Source organism: Sus scrofa, chromosome 8, assembly GCF_054392235.1.
Source record: "Sus scrofa isolate SSC_HxYL_T2T_F1_AM1 chromosome 8, Sscrofa_HxYL_maternal_Yorkshire_Landrace_v2.0, whole genome shotgun sequence".
Lineage (NCBI taxonomy): Eukaryota > Metazoa > Chordata > Mammalia > Artiodactyla > Suidae > Sus > Sus scrofa.
The window spans coordinates 131,648,205-131,670,181 of NC_139390.1; the positions used below are offsets into that span (position 1 = coordinate 131,648,205).

Sequence of the window (21,977 nt, forward strand, 5' to 3'; positions counted from 1 at the left end):
TGCAGGTGCAGACCTCCAGCACAGCCACTGCCATGCAGGATCCTTAGCCCACTGAGCAAGGTCAGGGATTGAACCTGTATCCTCAAGGATACCAATCAGATTGGTAACGTGCGGAGCCACAACAGGAACTCCCAGGAAGCCTTTGTTTTCTTATTGTTGTTGCTGATTCTCATCCGTATTCTTAATAAGCAATCCCTATACTCTCAACATAGTTCAGATGTTAGGATGTGAAAAAGACCTGATAGAGTATAATCAATGAGATGATTAGCTATTTTCAAACTGAAACCAAACTAAACTGAGAAAATTTGGACTTCAAATGAGTCTATTAACAATTTGTTTTTCTAGCCAGGAAAAAAAGGGCAAAAGACATATTAAGAAAAGCCAAGTCATACCTTAAAAGAATACCCTTGATATACTGCCCAGGATAGTCAGGCTAAGAGTTTTACCCTATAATAAGAATTCTTAGCCTGCATTCCATTGAGAAGTTTCAGGAATTCTTAAATAGCTCTGAAACTATACACACAATTTTTATAAGTGTGTGAATACATGTGCTATAATCCAAAGCCCTCACATATTCTCATACTGCCCAAGTACCCAATTTATTTCCTTCTTTCCTTCCTCCCTTCTTCGGCCACACCCAAGGCATATGGAAGTTCCAAGGCTAGGGATCAAACCTGCGCCTCCACAGAGACAAGCCAGATAATTAACCCACTGCGCCACAGCGGGAACTCCTTAGTTACCCAGTTCAAAAAGCCATTTTATTTTTTTATTTATCTACCCGAAACAATGGCAGCAAAACCTGCGTCTTAGTTAACACCATGCATCAGACACACAAAAACACATTCCTCAGTCTTGTTTTCTCTCTGGGACAAACAAAAAGCAACTTACCTTTGCAGAGTCATATTCAAAGAGCCTGTACAACCCTTAATCTTGTTCTGGGCTTCAAGATGAGTCATGCCTTGTGCACTGATTCCATCAATGCTCAGAACCACGTCACCTATTCTCACATTTGCCTGGGATGCTTTGCCACCATCTTTCAGCTGTAAAAAAAAAAAAAAAAAAAAATTTCATTGGGACTGTGACTCTTAAAAAAATAAAGAATAAACACATATCAAAATTATACTTTTGTTATATCGAAAGAAAACACAATAATATACTATTAGACAAAGTAATGCATATTATCTTGCTTATTTAAAGGTAAAGGAAAAATTCAAGCGATCTTCATATTGATTTTCTTAATTCTTATTTTGCTTTCCAAAAAACCAAAAATGTCTGAGAAAGGGTCCCTGTCATTTCTCCATTTCTTTCCTGTGCAATCGTAATGTGGGACGGCTGCAAATGAGGACAGAAACAGCAAGGGAAACTCTTTTTTAGCAGGAAAAAAGTAATCTGAAAAAGGTATTTAATACTCTTTTAAAATTACTTTTAAAACTCTTTAAACAGCTGGATTTTTGTTTGAGCACAAAGAGTAATACAGACGGAAGATCTAGTGAACAATCCTTCCTGTTGAGTCCCATTTCTATCCAGGGGCTGAATTCTTTTAGATCACAGGCCCAAATACCTTTTATGCTGGATGTGCTTCCTGCTCCAGGCATTTAGCAGGTGGGGAAGAAAGCCAGTGGTGTCTGGGACTGTGAGACTTTTTTGTGTACCAAAGTCTTTAACCACCAACCTTTCTTCTCTTCACAAAATTTTTGACATATTTGCATTTAGTTTGATCTCTTTCAAACTTCCTGTGAATCTATTTCCTTGCTCCAAGAGAAGCAAACACATGTAAAACGAAGATGATGCAATTTTATTTTTCTTTTTACAGCTACACCTGCAGCACACAGAAGTTCCCAGGCTAGGGGTGGAATTGGAACTGCAGCTGCCCACCCACGCCACACCCACAGCAAGGCCAGATCCGGAGCCGCATCCATGACCTATGCTGCAGCTGAGGCAACGCCAGATCCTTGTTAACCCAGTGAGTAAGGTCCAGGATCAAACCCCCATCCTCATGGACACTATGTCAAATTCTTAACCTGCTAAATAAGCCACAATGCGAACTCCAAGTGAAGCAATTTTAATAGATATTCAGAAACATGGAACAAGCACAAATCAAAAGAAACCATTCTAATTCAAATGACAAGCTCAGAATTCAGTAAGTAAAAGTAGACCACACTGATTACTGGGTTGTTGGAAGACAGGTGAGACTAGCCACCACCCCCCTGCCAAAAAAAAAATCAGTATTTCTTTAATACTTAAAACTAAAGATTTTATACAGAGTTTCTATTTGGGATGAGGAAAAAATTCTGGAAATGGGCAGTGGTGAATGGTTGTACAACATTATAAATATACTTAATACAATTAATGGATTGTGCACTTAAAAATAATGAAAATGTCTAACTTTTATAAGTATATTTTGCCACAATTTTTAAAAAACGAAAAACTAAATATTTTAGAGAACATTTTATTACAATTGCTTCTTGATTAGAAGAGAAATAGCCCTCGGCAAAACGAATAAGAACTGAGTGCTGGAATTCGTAATTTAGAAGCAGAGCAATAAATACAAATGAACTGTATGTTTAAATAGGTTAATTAATTACCATCAGCTGTCAAATTCTTTCCTTAAAAAGAATGATCAGAGGAGACCAATCCTGGAGTACAAGAACAAGTATTTGGATCTATAATCAAGAAAAAAGTATTGGCTGCTAGATCTAGCCTAGCAGTACTGCCCGCTAAGGCCCATGAGTGTGTATACGGAGGACAGACTATAAATTATAGGCGAATTTTCAACTTCACAGAGGGCTGACACCCTAACACACCCTAACCCTGGTCAACTGCAGTGATTTTGTTTTCATCTTTGCACCAATGTAAACAAACATATATCTATACACAGACATACCTTTTATTTTACATTATATGACAGGCAATGTAATACAAAATTCAATGAAAATTAAAGAGACTGAATTCTAGGATCACAGATCAAGAAGAAAATAATTAAGATATGGAGTTCCCGTTGTGGCTCAGTGGTTAACGAATCCGACTAGGAACCATGAGGTTAAGGGTTCAATTCCTGGCCTTGCTCAGTGGGTTAAGGATCCGGCGTTGCCGTGAGCTGTGGTGTAGGCCGGTGGGTACAGCTCCGATTAGACCCCTAGCCTGGGAAGCTCCCTATACCGTGGGAGCGGCCCTAGAAATGGCAAAAAGCCAAAAAAAAAAAATTAAGATAAAACTTTATTAAATGTACTTTAAAATACTATATAGGCAAATATATTTGTTAACATATGAAAGTAATGTGTGTGTGTTTGAGAATAATGAAAAATCCTTCAAAAATAACAATACCTACATTAATATGATTTTACAATATTAAGTGTGGAATGTCTTAAAATTAGTATTTCCCTTTTACTAATAGAAATATTAAAGAAATAATTTAATTTAATAACAAATACAGTTTTTCTCCACAGCAAGGAACTAAATTAACTGTAAAGGATATTTGCAAATGAAACAGTTCCTAAAGCTAGCAAGGCCACTGTTTTCTATGGGACTTACTTGTAGGGTTTTATAATGATAATGTGTGATAACATCTTAATCAATGTTAGCCATTATTATTACTATTCTCTTGATCTCAGATTACTAATCCAAGAAATGCAGAGGCTATACTGGATAATCTCAGAGGCTTTCTAAAGTTTCTTCGGGTCTTAAATTTATCTATCTGTGAATAACCTGTACAAAGGTATAGTAACTCTAATCCTAAAATAAGTTATATCTGAAAGACTGTTGGTAGAGCAAAGGGACATCTATTCCCTACTAAAAGAAAGGAATTGAAATTTGGATCCTGATAATGAGACAAAGAATATACATAATTTGTCCTAAATTATGTTTTTGCAAACAACAGCAAGCATAAAAACAAACAAACAGACAAACACAAAAACCTTTTGTTAACCAGAAATAGAACACAGCTAAATTACCTATCTCACCACTCCTCACACAAGGTAGCCTTAAAATAGAAACGATCAAAACCTATGGGCATTTACTCAAAATGTACCCAACTGAAGCAATGTAAATACCCTGAGTCCAGTCGTAACATAAACGTAATGATCAATTAAGAAAGTAATCTAATCAAATGTCACACACTAAATAAAACTTTTCTTACTCCTTTGTTCCAGTTGCCTCCTAAAGCTGAGATCCTATCATCTCAAGATGTTCAATTCCAAATTTCCAGAATGACCCACCTTTTGAGGATAACTTTTACCCTAACTGCCACCTTTATTTTCAAAACACGGGAGCACAGAACTCACATAGCCCCTGTGACTTTTGCCTCTTCCTTGGGTGGGACATACAAGGAAATTCCTAACTTCTATGGTTCTTCCTTTCCTCTCCCATGCTAGTCTCTACCCTGATCACCTATCACCCTGCTCTTGCCTGCTGCCTACAGCACGTCTTCTAAAGACCCTCTACCCTCCTACTCCCCACACTCGCCTCATCCCTTCCCCGGTTTCATTTCCATAATGACAACCCTACTACCACTTGGCACGGAAGAGTTCCATCGTGTCAGCTATTGATCAAAGGAGGGTGAAAAAAACTTCAAATATTTTTTGCTTCTGACAATGAAGAATAAAGCTGAAGCCTGAAATGTACCCCAATCTGTAATTTGTCATCAACCTGTTTCCAACTTCAACGCAAGTTCCATAAGGTCAGGGATCATATTTTATACATTGTTCTTCTCGAGAACCTTGAATATTGTTTAAGTATTAGAAAAATAACCGATTAAGCCACAGTAAATAAGAAATCAATAAATCCATTCATCAGTTTCATATACTAAATTCCGGCAGAAATATACTTAATTCACCAAAGAGAAAAATATGAATTCTAATGTGAAAATGAGACTTCAGTTAAACATGAGGCTGAACCTAAGGTTAAAAATCAAACTGATTTCCAGCAGAACAAAGTAAATACATTTTGGACAGTTAGTTAATATATTTTTTCCGAAGGATCTCCAAAGAGATATTAAAACTCCCCTTGGTAACTTTATCTAAGGAGGGTCAGGAAGAGCTTCATTGTATTTAATCTCAACTCCATCATCAGAAGTGTAAACAAATGCTCATCACCACTCTTTCATGTTTTTTAAACTGTCAAACTCCTTTTGTCTACAGGCTTTTTTTTTTTTTTTTTTTTTTTTTTTGAGCTTTGTAATATTAACGGTCTTGGGATTTTGACATTCACATCTTTTCTAAATCTTCAACATCTTCACCATATAATACTCAGGCTTTCTACTCAATTTAAACTAAAGACCAGGAAGAGCCTAAATTTCATGCCAATGGAAAAGGCTCAAAGATAGAAACAAATGTAAAACTTGTGAAAGGTGGCATCTCACTGAATCCTCCTGGGAGCTTCATTTATCCCCCAAACCACTTTCTCAAGCCATCCACTCAACAAAATGATAAATTTTCCCCCTTAATGGATAGGATATATCACTATTATGAGTTGTGAACAGCTCAGGAAAGAGTACAGGGACACCCGTTACTTGCGTAGTTCATTTTTTCCTTTGTTCTTGCAAGTCTAAGCAGCTTGCGTTTGTTTGAAGCAATAATAACTCTCTGTCATCAGTAAATCTTGTACATATTATATGACAGCCATAAGTGTGTGTGTATTTCATAAATTCATAATGTGTAGGAAGGAAGCAGTCACAGAAGGCTCCTGGGTCAGGTTTAGTATAAATCAAACTAATCATAAGCAAATGCTTCTCCTTTGATCTTTAAATATATTTTTCAGTACTGCTGTCCAATTTTCCATAAACTCAACTGTAGTGGTATGCTTCTGTAAAAACACTGCTTTGTGGTCTCACTTAAGTTGCAAGCAGACTTGGCTGCAGATGTTGGAATTACCTCTAAGCTTCTGTTTACTGATGCAGAAACTAGGACAACCATAGGCTCTCAGCATCTTTACTGAGGGCCCCCTCCTACCCCCCGCCCCCGCCCCCGCCATTAACTTACCCAGGAAAGGATCAAATTTCAACCACCTGTACTTGGGACTAAAACTCACCTCAAGGGATGCAGTTTAACTCTTTTATCTGTAATTACAGATTTTACAAGATGTTTTCTCTTGAAGAGGAAGTCCAGTCGTCAGTAAGCAGATGGGGAGATGCTGTGTGTGAGAGTGTGTGTGTGTGTGTGTGTGTGATGTGTGATGTGTGTGTGTGTGATGTGGGAGAGGACAAAAGGAAAAATGGCATCATGGACTTGGGCTTCCCTCGTCTTACTCTAACTAGGAAATACCCAAAGGCATATGTTCTTCAGCCATTTAGACAAATAGCTCCTCTCACGAGAAATGACCCAGAAAAAGTCTCACGACTCTTCCCTGAGCACCATCAGTAAGGGAGGGGTCTTGGGAGGCCTGCTGTCACCTTTACTGCTACTCTGGTCTACAGGTGGGAAAAGAGCACGTCAGAGGGATTAAATGACTTGCCCACATCCGCACAGCAAGAGAGAACACGGTTTCGAGTAAAGGCTCTGAAGCTGGGCAAACATGAGTTCGTGTCATGCTCTGCTCTCTATCACGTGTGCCCTGCGTGCACGAAGCCTCTCTAGGCCTCAGCCATCCCTCCTTGAAAATGGGGCTATGATTCCACTTGCCTCCCAGAGCTGCTGAGCTGATCCAGTGAAACCCCAGCACAGCACACACTGCACAATGCACAATGGCGGTCACGGCCATCATTATCCTCATAGTATGCCATCCATCCAAAGAGGCAGGACACCTACTTCCAGGGCACACAGGGCGGAGAAGACAGCTTTTCAAACGGACGGTCAGACCTGACTCTTCTCTTCCCTCCTTAAAGGAAGACCACTCCCCACTCGCCTCTTCCCTCTGCTTCTGGAAGCCTAACCTTCCTCCTCACTTAGCAAAGGGGCTTGATATGCCGCTGCATCGATCCTCAGCTCACCATGTCCTCCTCTCTGCTTACCACTCATTTGGGCCTGAATTTTCCAAACTCCGTTCCCACAGGATGGTGGCCCCGTATCACCACTTTCCAAGACAGGGAGAAGTTGCCGCTGTACCAAGAGGCCAAGGGATGAGAATCAGGACGGTAATATTGGCAAAGAAGTCTTGAGTTGGGGGTCAGGAATGGACAGGAAGGAAAGAAAACAAGAGAAAAGAAGGTAAGGGGAACAAAGGAGGGTATTGGGAAGAGGGCACAAGAGGGACCCAAGGCCACAAGGGAAGAAAGAGCCATGAGGTGTCCCAGTTTGTACATCAATGAACACATGTACAAAGTTCTATGTAAACTGAAAAGCACATCAAAATGATAATTATAGAAGCGAGATCTTACAATTTGATTTGAGTAACTAACCTAAATGACTATAATTAATAACTATGATTTAGAGCCAATTAACTCACTGTAATACTTACGTATATCATTAAACATGTCATTAACTTTATTGTACTCAAATAAAATTTAGAACTAAACTTTCCCCAAATACTTAGGCTCCAAACAAGTGTGTGGCTCCTTGAGTTTTTCTCCTTAAAACTTTTTAACAAAAGAGGAAAGTGGCACTACATCTTTATAAAACTGCATTGAGGAGTTCCTGTTGCAGCTCAGCAGGTTAAGGACCTGACGTCTCTAGGAGGATGCGAGTTCAACCTCTGGCCTCGTTCAGTGGGTTAAGGATCTGGCATTGCCATGAGCTGCGGTGTAGGTCACAGGTGTGGCTCAGATCTGGTATTGCTGTGGCTGTGGCTTAAGCTGGCAGCTGCATCTCTGATTTGACCCCTAACCTGGGAACTTCCAGATGTCACCGAAGCAGCTGTAAAAAGAAAAAAAAAAAAAAAAACTGCACTGAAAGTAAAATGTTAATACCTGAAGACAGCATACCACTTAGATAAGAAATGAACCAAATAAAAAATCTGTCTTATTCACAAAGAAGTATATTACTTGGGATTCATAAGGAGTTATAGACATACCTGTTAAACTAACTGTTCTCTGTAGCTATTACTTCTTAAGAGCTCATCACAAAAACAAACCAATCATTGAACAGATAGCAAAAAACAAGCAAAATCAACAACAGCATTAAAGGGTTTTCTTTTCTTTCTTTCTTTCTTTTTGGTCTTTTTGCCATTTCTTGGGCTGCTCCTGCGGCATATGGAGGTTCCCAGGCTAGGGGTCGAATCGGAGCTGTAGCCACCGGCCTACGCCAGAGCCACAGCAATGCGAGATCCGGGCCGCGTCTGCAACCTACACCACAGCTCACAGCAACGCCAGATCCTTAACCCACTGAGCAAGGGCAGGGACCGAACCCGCAACTTCATGGTTCCTAGCCAGATTCGTTAACCACTGCGCCACGACGGGAACTCCGGGTTTTCATTTTTAAAAGTTAGAACCGAATAAAGCATATATAATTTTATTTTTATTTATTTATTTGGTCTTTTTAGGGCTGTACCAGCAGCATATGGATGTTCTAGACTAGGGGTCTAATCAGAACCGTAGCCACAGTCTACACCACAGCCACAGCAATGCCAGATCCAAGCTGCGTCCGAGACCTATACCACAAGCTATGGCAACACCGGATCCTTAACCCATTGAGCAAGGCCAGGGATCAAACCTGAGTCTTCATGGTTCTTAGTGAGATTCATTTTTGCTGAGCCACAATGGGAACTCCCAGATATCATTTTAAATAAGTCCAGCTGCCTAAGATTTCTCTATAAAATGAACGTTTAATACAACTGCCATATTGCCCAAAGCTTTTTCATAAAAAGGCAAAATATTTAGCCACAGGAGTGATTCCAACAGTCTTAGAATTCTCTAATGAAATCTCTTTCCAGATCACAGGAAAAATCTTAATAAGCACACAAAAACCTCTATTTGTCTTCCCCTGGACATAAGCCAGCAGTTACAAACCTCAGAAAATAGGTGTCAGCAATAGAAGTGATTTTTTTTGTTTGTTTTTGTTTTTGTCTTTTTGCCTTTTCTAGGGCCGCTCCCCCAGCACATGGAGGTTCCCAGGCTAGGGGTCTAATCGGAACTGTAGCCTCCGGCCTATGCCAGAGTCACAGCAACTCAGGATCTGAAGCTGCATCTGCGACCTACACCACAGCTCATAGCAATGCTGGATCCTTAACCCACTGAGCGAGGCCAGGGATTGAACCCGCAACCTCATGGTTCCTAGTTGGATTTGTTTCTGCTGCGCCATGACAGGAACGCCCAGAAATGATTTTTTGAAAATATATGTGCCCAAGAATACTACAGAGATCATTTTATAATATAGATAACACTTTAATGGTCAAATGTTTTCTGAGAACAATTTATGCTGGTTAAAAAGAAATTTACTTTGGCATTAAACCTACTATGTTACAGGTAACAAGCAGGAGACAGGTACCTATAGAATGAGCCACTGCCAATGTGCCGGTTTTCAACCTTGCACATATTTTCAACAAAGATGGAATGTTTGCAAATGCGTGACCCTAACACCATGGGTATGACAAGAATGCCATCAGGCTTAGTAAATGTAAAAAAGGAACACATAAATATGACAGCTACAGAAAGAAACACTAACAGAAAATTCCCATGCCCCAAAGCCATGGGAACTAACCCATGGGAAAAAATAAAAGCTATTGTTTTTCTCACAGTGCCATTACCAAAATTTGGAGAAATACATACACTAAAAAAAAAAATTACATCAATCTGGCCAATAGGACCTTCCTGAGGCAAAGGAAAGCAAAGAGAAAAATCGTTCTGTGAATTAATTACCTAAGTCATTAATACCTAATTAACAGAGAATCTTTAATGATGCTGTAAAATGTATTTTCTGGAGTTCCCCGCGGCTCTGCAGGTTAAGGATCCAGTGTCGTCATTGCTGTGGCTCTGGTTACAGCTGCAGTGCAGGTTCGACCCCTGGCCCAGGAACTTCTGCATGCCCTAGGTGTGGCCGTAGATAGATGGGTAGATAGATAGACAGATAGATAGACAGATAGACAGATAGATAGATAGATAGATAGATAGATAGATAGATAGATAGGTAGGTAGGTAGGTAGGTAGATAGATAGATAGATAGATAGATAGATAAAATAATAAAATGGATTGGAGTTCCTGTCATGGCGCAGTGGTTAACGAATCCGACTAGGAACCATGAGGTTGCGGGTTTGGTCCCTGCCCTTGCTCAGGGGGTTAACGATCCGGCGTTACCGTGAGCTGTGGTGTAGGTTGCAGACGCGGCTCAGATCCTGCGTTGCTGTGGCTCTGGCGTAGGCCGGTGGCTACAGCTCCGATTCGACCCCTAGCCTGGGAACCTCCATATGCCGCGGGAGCGGCCCAAGAAAAGGCAAAAAGACCAAAAAAAAAAAAATAAAAAAATAAAAAAAAAAATAAAATGGATTTCCTAGTAGAACCTACCGTAGAATAAAAAATTTCAACCCAGATGATTGAAAGTATCAAGTGTTCATCTCCCATATACCTCCCAGAATACGGTGACCGGGATTTTTTACGCTACCACCCGCCCCCCAAAAACACCTAAAACCATGTGAGCGCTACCCCAAAAGGGAGAACTCACAGAACTTGTTTTCTTGCCAAATGACACATGTGCCTCCATCACCAAGAAATAGCACAAATCCACAAAAATGGCCACTTTTTTGCCCCTCAAGCGCACAGAAGAACATCTGAAAAGCACTCATTTTTTTTTTTTTTCCCAGACATATCCTTGAAGGCCTTTTTCCAATCCCAATTCATTTACCATCACACCAGTGCTCATTAATCTGCCCTACATTATCACACTCGGCACTTCCAGGTGCTCTCTGCTGCACTGCTCCTTGTCACACTGGACTGGCGCCTTGATCAGCAGGTAAATGCCACTCAACTGCACACAAAACGTCAGGCACTGGCCTGGGTGTCTCCTGCGAACATGCCTCTTTGAAACTGGAGGTCACCTGGAGTTCATTCTAACATCTTTTCCTGTGAAATAAAATGATCTGGCTTTCTGTAGGTTAGGATGGTGAGAAAACAAAAAAAACCCAGGGGTCACTGATATTGCTCCGTGAGGAAGTTTGTAACATCCTGACTCCTGGGAGCACTGGCTCCTCTCACTATGGGCCTTAATTTTTGGCTTATGAGTCAAACTGTAATCAATTTTGCCCAAAAGTCTGAGAATACACCTTATATGGTAGCAATGAAGAGAATACCTCAAAGTATGTGTCATGAGGCCTTACAAAACCAAACGGAAGCAAGAGGGTGATTATGCCTCTTGACTTACGTAGCCACTGAGCTACCTAGTTCAAACAGATGTTTGTTCTGCTAACGTTGGTTCCAACAGTCTAAACGTATTTCCATGATGAGTCCTTCTTAGTTGAAACAACATCTTAATTCTTCTCCACCGCTGTCTTAAGAAAACAGAAACATGCCTTCTTAAACTGTAATTCACCATTAACATGCCACCTGCCATTTGCATTTTACATTAAACCCTATGTGGTTCAAGTCCAGAGACTTTAATGGGCTTTGTAGTTAATATGTGTGCATATATTTCTAGCAGAAATGTGAAAAGTAGGGTAGTTTGTTAAAGAAGAAAAAAGCGCAAACATCTCAAAATCAAACGAATTTGTTACTTACAGAGAAATTAGTGTTTCTATGTAGCCCACTCTATAATAATAAGGACAACGGTAAGGAATGTCACAGGGAGCCATAAAGGTTCAAAATGAGTCAGTTGACTCTAGTTTACCTGAGAACAGATTAACAGTGAAATTCACATCGTTCCACCCGTCCTCCTCATGAGTTTCTTTCCAATGATGAGATAAACGCCCCCTAAAATTGTATGTAAATTGTGTGCGAGTACACACATATTTTCCACTGAGTTGGTCCATAGCCTTCCCCAAATTCTCAAAGGCATCTATGACCAGAAGAAATGTTAAGAACTAATGATTTAAGGAAACCTTAGAACAGTGTTTCTCAAAGTGTGGTTCCTAAACCACCAGTGCCAGCACATTTCAATGACAGGGGAAACAAATCACAAGCCCTCAAAACCCACAACCTCAAGAAGTTTCAAAAGAAAACACAACAAAAATTCCGTCGGCATCAAAAAAGAGAATTAATACTTTTTCAAAGTGATACAAAATCATGATTTCACATGCTGATGGCGGGTAGTGTAGCCTAAAAAAAGGGGGACTCTCTTTTAAACGTTTAAAATCTTCATTGCATAAGTCACTAATATTTAATAAGGGTCTCTTCCAAGGATGTACTACATTCAGGACTGAATTCTGAGAACAGGCATGGCCCTTTCTCTCATCTACCATTTTCTACTTTCTAACTTCTCCCGCGTGCATGCCACTCTCCAAAGCAGCGCTCTTCAAACTATCTGTGATGAAAGACACCATCTGTGGGGAAAGGTTTCCTCCCGTCTGCCTTTACCAATTCTTCTGCAATCTATGATAAAGATAAATTCCTGGAAAAACAACATTTAAAGATAAGAATCAAAATATAAGGCCACATTTTTTTATCATCAGATTCAGTAGACATATAATTACTCTAGTGAACTACAAAGTTTCAAGATATTCACTCTTCATTTCTATCCTTGTTTCATCTCAAACCACAACAGTTTGCTGGTCTGCAGCTCAGCAACGATGCTCTTTCCAGGCAAGGACTCTTTTATATCTCTTTAGGTCCACTGTACAAGGACTTATACATAATATACATAAACATCTGACAAATCATCACACTGGAAATGAAACAGGCTATTATTTAATAAATTAATTCATTTCCAATTTTTTTTCCTCTTATGTTAAAGTGATGAATGATACTGTACGTTTATTTTGGCACACTTATCTGACTTTTTCTTTAAGAATTGTTTCCAAAAAGGTACACACATTTAAATTTTTGATCCATAACATTAGACTGCCAGCAGGAATATCTGCAGCCATTTATAATTCTGCAAACTGTGTAGGAGAGTGTCTGTTACCCACACTCTTGCAAGCTTTAGTTTTATAAAAGAAGCCTGAGGTTAGTAATTCTAGCTCTACTACTAACAAACCCTGTGACCCTGGACAAGTCATCTACACCTCTGGCCTCACTGTGCTCAGCTGTGCACGAAAGTTGGATCCAGTGTCCTAGGGTCCCTTTCAACTCTAAACCATAATAAATATTTATACAGACTTCAAAACGTCTCATTAGTCTAAAGTCATTACAATTAGTATCCATTATTCAGGCACTAAAATAAATATTGTATAATCTCCAATTACTTCATATATATTTTTCTTATTTCTCTATTACAAAACACTAAAATGGCAAACAGGGGTGCTTTTCAAAAATCTGAAACTGCATCAACACTAGAAACTCAAAAGACGGGATTTCTGAGTTAATTAGGAGAGAAGAGACTCTAGCTTTCCTACATTTTCAGACCCCACGTGAGTGTTTCTTTTGGAATGAATTCGCCCAAACGACGAGAATCTTCTTTGCACTGGTAGCGGCTGAGCCCTCTGGCATTTAATACTGAATTATGCCTTCATTCATTCATCACACATGTACTCGTTCATTCATTATATATTTACTCATTCATTCTTCACACATTTACTAACATATGGACCAGATGCTAATAACTATAAGAAGAAATTATGAGGCTAATGGGGAAAGCAAATAGTCACTGATCGCATCACTTAACAACTACTTGCCAAGTGTCTCTTACGTGCCAGGCTGTTCTAGCCATGGTGATACAACAAATGAGTCCTTGCCCTCATGGAACTTTAATTCAGTCAGCTGGTAACAGACACAGAACATACAAACATGCAGAGATGCAGCTGTCAGGCAGTAACAAGTGTTACAGAAGAAAAATAACGCCAAGAAAAGGATAGAGAGTGTCCAGAGATGCTCTTTTAAGGTAAGGTAGTCAGGGACGGCGACCACGTTACCTGAACAGAGACCAGAACACAGGAAGAGAAAGAGCCATGCAGATATCCAGGGGGGAGGCGTTCCAGCCAGAGGGACAGATAAAGGCAAAGGACACACTGGGTCACACCGAGCAATAAAGAAACATATATAAATTATCATCAACGCGAAGGCTGGAATGCCTACTGCATACCTAGGTGGCGTGAAGTTTCTCTGTGATAAAGACAGCTGCTCTGAGTGCTCGACTGGGTTGGAACTTGCAGAAACAAAATGAAAGAGATGCCTGTGCTCCGGGCAAAACTAAAAGCATGCCAAAAAAAACGCTGATAGGAAAGTACTACCATCTCCATGGAACGGTAAGTAGTGAAGGGTGTTCACATAATCTGGAGAAAGCGACAGGGAAACCGACAGCCCGGGCCAGCGAGGTTGCCAAAGCCGTACAGGAAAGGGCATCATACGTGACCATAAACAACTTCAGAAGAATCTAAGTCAACAAGTTGCTTCCACAGCAATTTGAGTGAGCTGCTTAAAATGTGCACTGCTTAAAACGGATTGTTTACATTTACACCTATCACTCCTGGATGCCATACTGTTTCCAAGAAATCCACACCTGTCAACTCCTGGTTCCTTTCAGTGCCTGTTCTGCCGCAAGCCTCCCCTCATTCCTCAGAGAAGATGGGTAAGTCTTCACTCCATCTGTGTCTCGGGAAGCGTGGCCGCGGCCTCCTTTGTGCATCTGTAGCCTTTCAGAACGAAGACTCCTCAACACATGGACCCAAGGAGTTAACATTTCTGTATACGGAATTATTTTCTTATCCCACTTGGGATATGCTGAGGGGGAAAAAACATCCTAGGAATCCTTTCCATCCCGCTTTCTTTATTTAGGTCAGAACGACCATCAATACCCCTTTATGGGTCTCCTGGTGCCTTTTCCTGCCATCCCAGGTTTATTTTTCTAGCCCAGTCATCCAGCCTACACAGTCGGCTTTTATCAAGATAGCACCAGATGTGGGTAGGCCGCTTCTAGCACTCTGGTCGCTAGTCCCAAAACACTGATTTACCCTAGATATTTCCTCCCTCCACAGAAAGCAAACACACCATGACAAACAGCAGCCAGACATGGAAAGGAAATGTTCTTACGTCAGCATCACGATTTTTTTCCTTCTTCACACTAAAAGTAAAAGAAACTGGAGCAACACTGAAGGACTCTTGTTCCAGTGTGACTGGTGTACCATATGTGTCTGAGGTCTGGGCAACACAGGACTTGGCAGGGAGCAGGGTGCCAACAGCCGTCAGAGAAAGTCGAGTAAGCAATGTCACTGTCCCCAGTTGTGCAAAGTCTGCACACAGGTGGGCGTGAGGGAGTGGAGGGGCTAAGATCTGGGTTTGCCTGGTAGAACCTGTCGGAAGCACAGTGTCTGCTGTTTCATCTTCACCCTGTTCCCCACTTAATGACATCAGCGCTTTGATGAATCAAATCACCTCCTTCCTCAAGAGTAAGAGCCCAGAATCACTTAATATAAGGGTAAGACTAACACCATTATTGTTCAAGAAAACAAGGGTTTACCAGCAGAAGTTATAGGTAAATGGAGTCTCTATATGGAGCTTTTATTATGTAAATCAACCATATCAGCATTACCAACAGTTGATCATTACTGAATGATGAAAGATCAATGTTTTATTTAAAAGTCTTTGAGCTATATTAAAGTAGCTGACATGAATTTCATTCTTTCAGCAAATGGTTAATGAGTAAATGATATACACCAGCACATAAGGTATCCTGTGTGTGTGTGTGTGTGTGTGTGTGTGTGAGAGAGAGAGAGAGAGAGAGAGAGAAAGAGGGGGGGTGGTAGGAATATGCGGCGAAGAGGGGACAAAAAAGGGAAGGTAACAGTTATATTTTTTAATTGTTAGACGTATGTGTAAGCCCAGAAATAAACCCATGCACCTGTGGTCAATTAATCTGTGACATGGGTGGCTCAGCAGGTTAAGGACTGGGCATTGTCACTGCTATGGCTCAGGTGGCTGCTGTGGCGCAGGTTTGATCCCCTGCCCAGTAACTTCTGCATGCCCTGAGAATGGAAAAAAAATTATATAAAAAAAATTGACAAAGGAGGCAAGAATAGACAATGGAGAAAGATAATCTCTTCAACACGTGGTGCTGGGAAAACTGGACAGCTATAGGTAAAAGAATGAAACTAGAACATGTGCTAACACCATACACAAAAAACAAACGCAAAATGGATTAAAGACCTAAATGTAAGACCAGACACTATAAAACTCTTAGAGGAAAGCACAGGCTGAACACTCTTTGACATGAATCGCAGCAGTATCTTTTTTGATCCACCTTCTAGAGTAATAAAAATAAAATAAAAAATAAACAAATGCGACCTAATTGAACCGAAAAGCTTTTTGCACAGCAAAGGAAACTATGAACATAATGAAAATACAAACTAATGAATGGGAGAAAATCTTTGAAATGAAGTGACAATAAAGGATTAGTCTGCAAAATATACAAACAACCCATACAACTCAAAACAAACAAACAAAAAACAACCCAATCAAAAAGTGGCCAGAAGGTCTAAATTTCTCCAAAGAAGACATACAGCTGGCCAAAAAACACATGAAAAGCTGTTCAACATTGCCAATTATTAGAGAAATGCAAACCAAAACTACAATGAGGTACCACTTACACCAGCCAAAATGGGCATCATCAAAGGGTCTGCAAATAATAAACAATGGAGAGGGTGTGGAAAAAAAGGAACCCTCCTACACTGTTGGTGGGAAAGTAAGCTGGTGCAACCACTATGGAGAACAGTATGGAGGTCCCTTAAATACATACGGAACTACCACGTGATCCAGCAATCCCACTCCTGGGCATATACCCAGAGAAAACCATAATTCAAAAGGATATATGTACCCCAATGTTTGTTATGGAACTATTTACAACAGCCAAAACATGAAAGCAACCTAAATGTCCATCAACAGAGGACTGGATAAAGATGCAGTACATATGTACAATGGAATATTACTCAGCCACTAAAAAAGAATGAAATAAAGCCATTTGCAGCAGCCTAGAGATTATCATACTAAGTGAAGTAAGTCAGAGAAATACAAATATCATATATCACTTATATGTGAAATCTAAAAAAATGATGCAAATGAGCTTATTTATAAAACAGAAACAGACTCACAGACTCCAAAAACTTATGGTTACCAAAGGGGAGAGGGATGGATTGGGGGTTTGGGACTGGCAATATGTATATGGAATGGAGGAGAGTCAAAGGGACCTGCTGTACAGCACAATGACCCTACTCAGTATTCTGTGATAACCTACACGGAAAAGGAATCTGAAAAAGAACGGATATGTGTATATGTATTACTGAGTCACTTTGCTGTACAGCAGAAATGAACACTGTAAAAAAACCTGTACTACAGTAAAATATTTAAAAATGAAAAAAGTTAATTTTTCTTGGAACACGCCTCCCCCCCAAAAGAAGTATGTGTAATTAACAAATAGTATTTATAAGTCAAACTACCATTTACTGAGTACTCACTACACACCAGGCACTATGCTAGGCACTTTTCTACTTTCTCTTTTAACAAAATCTTCCATTTCTACATGCAAAAATCAAAGATCAGATAACAAATGAAAAATGCTACATCTGCTCTCCCATCTCACAAGTTAACACTTTGCCTTAATATTTCTTCAATATATGCACACATGTATCCAAAAAATTACACATTAAGAATACATTTTGAAGAATATCCGGCAACCCTTGATTAGCTTAGTTGTTATTCTCTGCTGGCAGTTATTATAAGCCATTTCCCCAACTTCCAAGAAAGAGAGAGAGTACCATACCATATTACAATATTACATGAGTTGGAAAACTCTTACTCTGGGAACAAAAGCCTATAACTGGTCCATAAGTTCTTCAACTAGACTGTTCAACATTACAGACAAAAATCAGACACCAGTGTGCTCACATGTAATGTCTAACAGCTCAGAAACTGTTCCTTGCAACAGATTCCTTAATCACAGACATACTTCATGGACTAAAAACTGTTCTGGCACAAAGCCAATGGACAAGAAGCATACATTTTCACTGAGAATTCTCTAAAGAGTTACAGCAAGCTTCAAGAGTAAAGATTTTTTTCCAATAAGTATTGTTTGTTTGGGTATATTTTATTTTCTTTGGAAGCAACAAGAGAAGGAGAAACACTAGGCATTTTGCCCTACCAACGTGATTCACAAACCAAAAACTTCTCTCCCTAAAGCAATGTAAAACACACAAAAAACTGGCAGATATGACCTAGCCCTAGCTGAAAAGGAAATTTTAGTATATTTATTTTCTTTAAATCTAAAGCTATATCTAGATATTTTATTGAATAAATGAAATCTTTCTCGATTTTCACTTGATAAAATCAGTAACAATTTTTTGGAAAAGTTTGAGAAGGACAGGTGTTAGCCAGGATGTGGCAAAAAGGGAAGCCTTGTGCACTGCTGGCAGGAATGCAAATTGGTAGGGCCACCATGGAGAATGGTATGGAGCTTCCTCAAAACATTAAACTTAGAACTATTACCGAGTTCCCATCGTGGTTCAGTGGTAACGAGCCTGACTAGTATCCGTGAGGACATGGGTTCGATCTCTGGTCCCACTCTTTGGGTTAAGGACCTGGCATTGCCATGAGCTGTGGCGCAGGTCGCAGATGCAGCTCAGATCTGGTGTTGCTGTGGCTGTGGTGTAGGCTGGCACCTGCAGCTTTAATTCGACCTCTAGCCTGGGCACTTTCATATGCCGTGGGTAAAGTTCTAAAAAGGCCAAAAAAAAAAACAAAAAAAAACAGAACTACTATATAATCAGAACTACTATATAAACAGAACTACTATATAATCCAGTAATTCTACCTTTGAGTATTTATCACAATAAATACTATTTTGAAAACACTATTTTGAAAAGATATATGCATCCATATGTTCACTGCATCATTATTTACAACGGTGAAAATATAGAAGCAACCTAAGTGTCCATCAACAGATGAATGGATTAAAGGGGTGTGTGTGTGTGTGTGTGTGTGTACATACGCACAATGGAGTATTACATGGATGAACCAAGAGGGTACTATGCTATGTGAAATAAGCCAAACAGAGAAAGACAAATACCATATGTTTTTACTTCTATGTGGAATCTAAAAAATAAAACAAATGAACAAATATAACAAAACAGAAACAGACCCATAAATCCAGAGAACAAATTAGTCATTGCCAGAGAGGCAGGGAATGGAAGGATGGGCAAAATAGCTGATGGGGACTAAGAGGTACAAAATACCAGTTATAAAATAAATAAGTCACGGGGACGTAATGAACAGCACAGGGAATACGTCAGTAACACTGTAATAACGCTATATAGCATGCAAAGCATAAAAATATCAAGCCACTATGCTGTACACCTGACACTACTATAAGTCAACTATACTTCAATTTAAACAAGAGTTAGTAACACAAGCTCTGTTTCTTGGAGATGATTCAATATTTGTTTCCAGTAACTTTTTATAAACTTAGAAGGTATGTATACCAATTCATAAATGTTAAAAAAAAAAAAAACAGGGTAAAGAGAGTAGTATCCTGGGTTGTGGGAAAAAAAGACTTAAAAATTCCTTATAAAGATACAGAAAATGCAGAAGAATAAATCTATAACTCAGTGTTTAGATTCAAGAATAAAAAATTCAAAGAAATTCATAGTTAATAGCATTTGGAAGGCTTGACAAGCAGCTCACAAAAATCAGGGAGATTTTAAAAGGCTATGTTATCCCTTTAGTCAATAGTGACAGCCTGTTGGGTTTTTTTTTTTTTTTTATGAAGTAGTAATACAGTCTTAGATTGCATAACAAAAAAAAAGTACTATCCATTTCAGGAAAAGTGTTAGTCCTATTGTATTCTATATGTTCAGACCATATAAGAAATACTAAGTGTAATTTAGGACCAGAGAAATAACCATAGTCGGAAGACTAAAAGATCCAGAAGTTGTATCATACCGGGAATTCTTATGAAAATAGATGGTGCTGTAAAGACAGAGTATATAATACAATAGTGGACTAGAATTACTGTGGTTTACAAAGCAGTGATTCCCACACTTGGCTGATCAAACTCTCTCAGGGCACTTTTTAAAAGGATAGGTTATGGATGGAGTTCCCACTGTGGCTCAGCAGTAATGAACCCAACTAATAACCATGAGGACACTGGTTTAGCCCCATTCAGTGGGTTAAGGATCTGGCCTTGCCATGAGCTGCAATGCAGGTTGCAGGCATGGCTCGGATCTGGCTGTGGTGTGGCTATGGTGTAGGCTGGCAGCTTCAGCTTCGATTCGACCCCTAGCCTGGGCACTTTCATATGCCACAGGTACAGCCCTTTAAAAAAAAAAAAAAAAAGATAGGTATTGAGACGCATTCTGATTCAGAAAATCTGAGCGACAATCCAGGAATCTAATAATCCTCTAGAAAAGAACAAGGGTCTATGGGTACAAGTTCCAGAAAGAAAGATTTCAATTCTCAGCACAGATAAGGGCTTGAAAACATTCAGAACATTCCAGAAATAAAATGATTTCCTTGCAAAGTAATGAGATTCCTATTCCTGGGTATATTCAAGCAGAAGGCAGACAGCCACATGCTACGGGTACTGTACAGGAGACACATGACTCTGAAAAGGAGAGACAGCGTAAGTGCACGATAAATCATCGGTGAGGAAACAGCCAGAATGCAAGAGACCAGGACTCAGTTTTAGTCACACATGGTAAATGGTCTTCCTCCATGACAGTAATACGGCCGTGAAGCTCTGATTTTCATTAGACATCCGTTACTTCAGTTAGATTGCAAACATTTTTTGTTCTACTGTAACAAATGCTAGAAAATGAAATATGAGTTTCGTTCTAGCTAGAGTTCAGAGAAACTAAAGGTACATTATTAAAATAAATAATAAGCATAGCTTCAAAATTATTGCAAAATAACTTTCTGTTAAACTGTGATGACACTGGTAAATGGAAGAAAGAAGAGAGTAGGTCTCCTAGGCCAGAAAAAATTGATTATTCAGGGTATTACAAATTACCTCTACACAGGAGAGTTATATTGTCCCATAAAGATGTAACAGTAATCACTCCAAATGGCAATAAAGGAGCTCAGAGAAACAAGCAGATGAGGGTGAGAACCTAAAAGGGGTAGAACTCCAAAGTGGTCCAGAGACAGGGGTTCGAATGACCTTTCCTGAGGATCCGATAGATTGAAAAGTGAGTCTCGGATATCGAAGCTAGCACAGGTAATCAGACGCTTGGGCCTTTTAAAACTGGACTATCGTCAGAGATTGGGTGGTTTAATTGGTAAGAAAAGAATTCTTTCTGGTAACCAAGTGACAGACACAAACATCTAGGAGGAGAAACTTAGCAGATCTCTGAAATAAATTCATGTATGACCAGTACAATATTACTGCTATTTTGGTCCCAATGCGAAGTTGCACCATCAAAAATATCTTTCTTCAGGTTCCCACTGTGGCGCAGCCAAAACAAATCCAACTAGTATCCATGAGGACACAGGTTTGATCCTGACCTTGCTCAGTGGGTCAGGGAACTGGCGTTGCCAGGAGCTATGGCGTAGGTCTCAGATGCAGCTCAGATCTGGCGTGGCTGTGGCTGTGGTGTAGGCTAGCAGCTACAGCTCTGATTCAGCCCCTAGCCTGGGAACCTCCATATGCTGCAGGGCAGCCTTAAAAAGACCAGAAAAAAAATCTTCCTTCTACATGAAGAAAGGTTATTACAATATATTATTTTGGGAGAGGTCAGTGAAAAATACCCATCTTGTTCAATTAAAAATTCTACTGGCTAAAGAGAGGTTAAGGAATGTTCTTGTAGTAATAATTTAAATACTGAATTAACATCCAAAAAAGTTGTTTTCAAAACTAAGTACACCAATGAGTTCCCTGGTGGCTCAGTGGGTTAAGGATCTAGCATTGTCACTGCAGTGCCTTGGGCTGCTGCTGCGGCATGGGTTCAACCCTGGCCTGAGAACTTCCACATGCCACAGGCATGGCCAAAAAAACCTCAAAAATACAAAAAACCTAAATACACCCATCACTGACTTTATCTGCCCTGGT

General features: G+C 39.8%; 1 protein-coding gene across 30 annotated transcripts in view; it reads right to left on the reverse strand.

Annotated features, from left to right (window-relative positions):
* The window catches only part of PDLIM5 (PDZ and LIM domain 5), a 216,586-nt gene that overhangs the window by 146,114 nt on the left and 48,495 nt on the right, over nucleotides 1-21,977 (reverse strand). For all 30 annotated transcript variants that reach the window (XR_014813356.1, XR_014813357.1, XR_014813358.1 and 27 more), the window contains exon 3: nucleotides 889-1,040. Coding sequence is in view for 27 of the 30 variants with exons in the window: in XM_021101756.2 (XP_020957415.2) it covers nucleotides 889-1,040 (152 nt within the window). In the remaining 3 variants the exon portion in view is untranslated. The remainder of the gene's footprint in view (nucleotides 1-888; nucleotides 1,041-21,977) is intronic.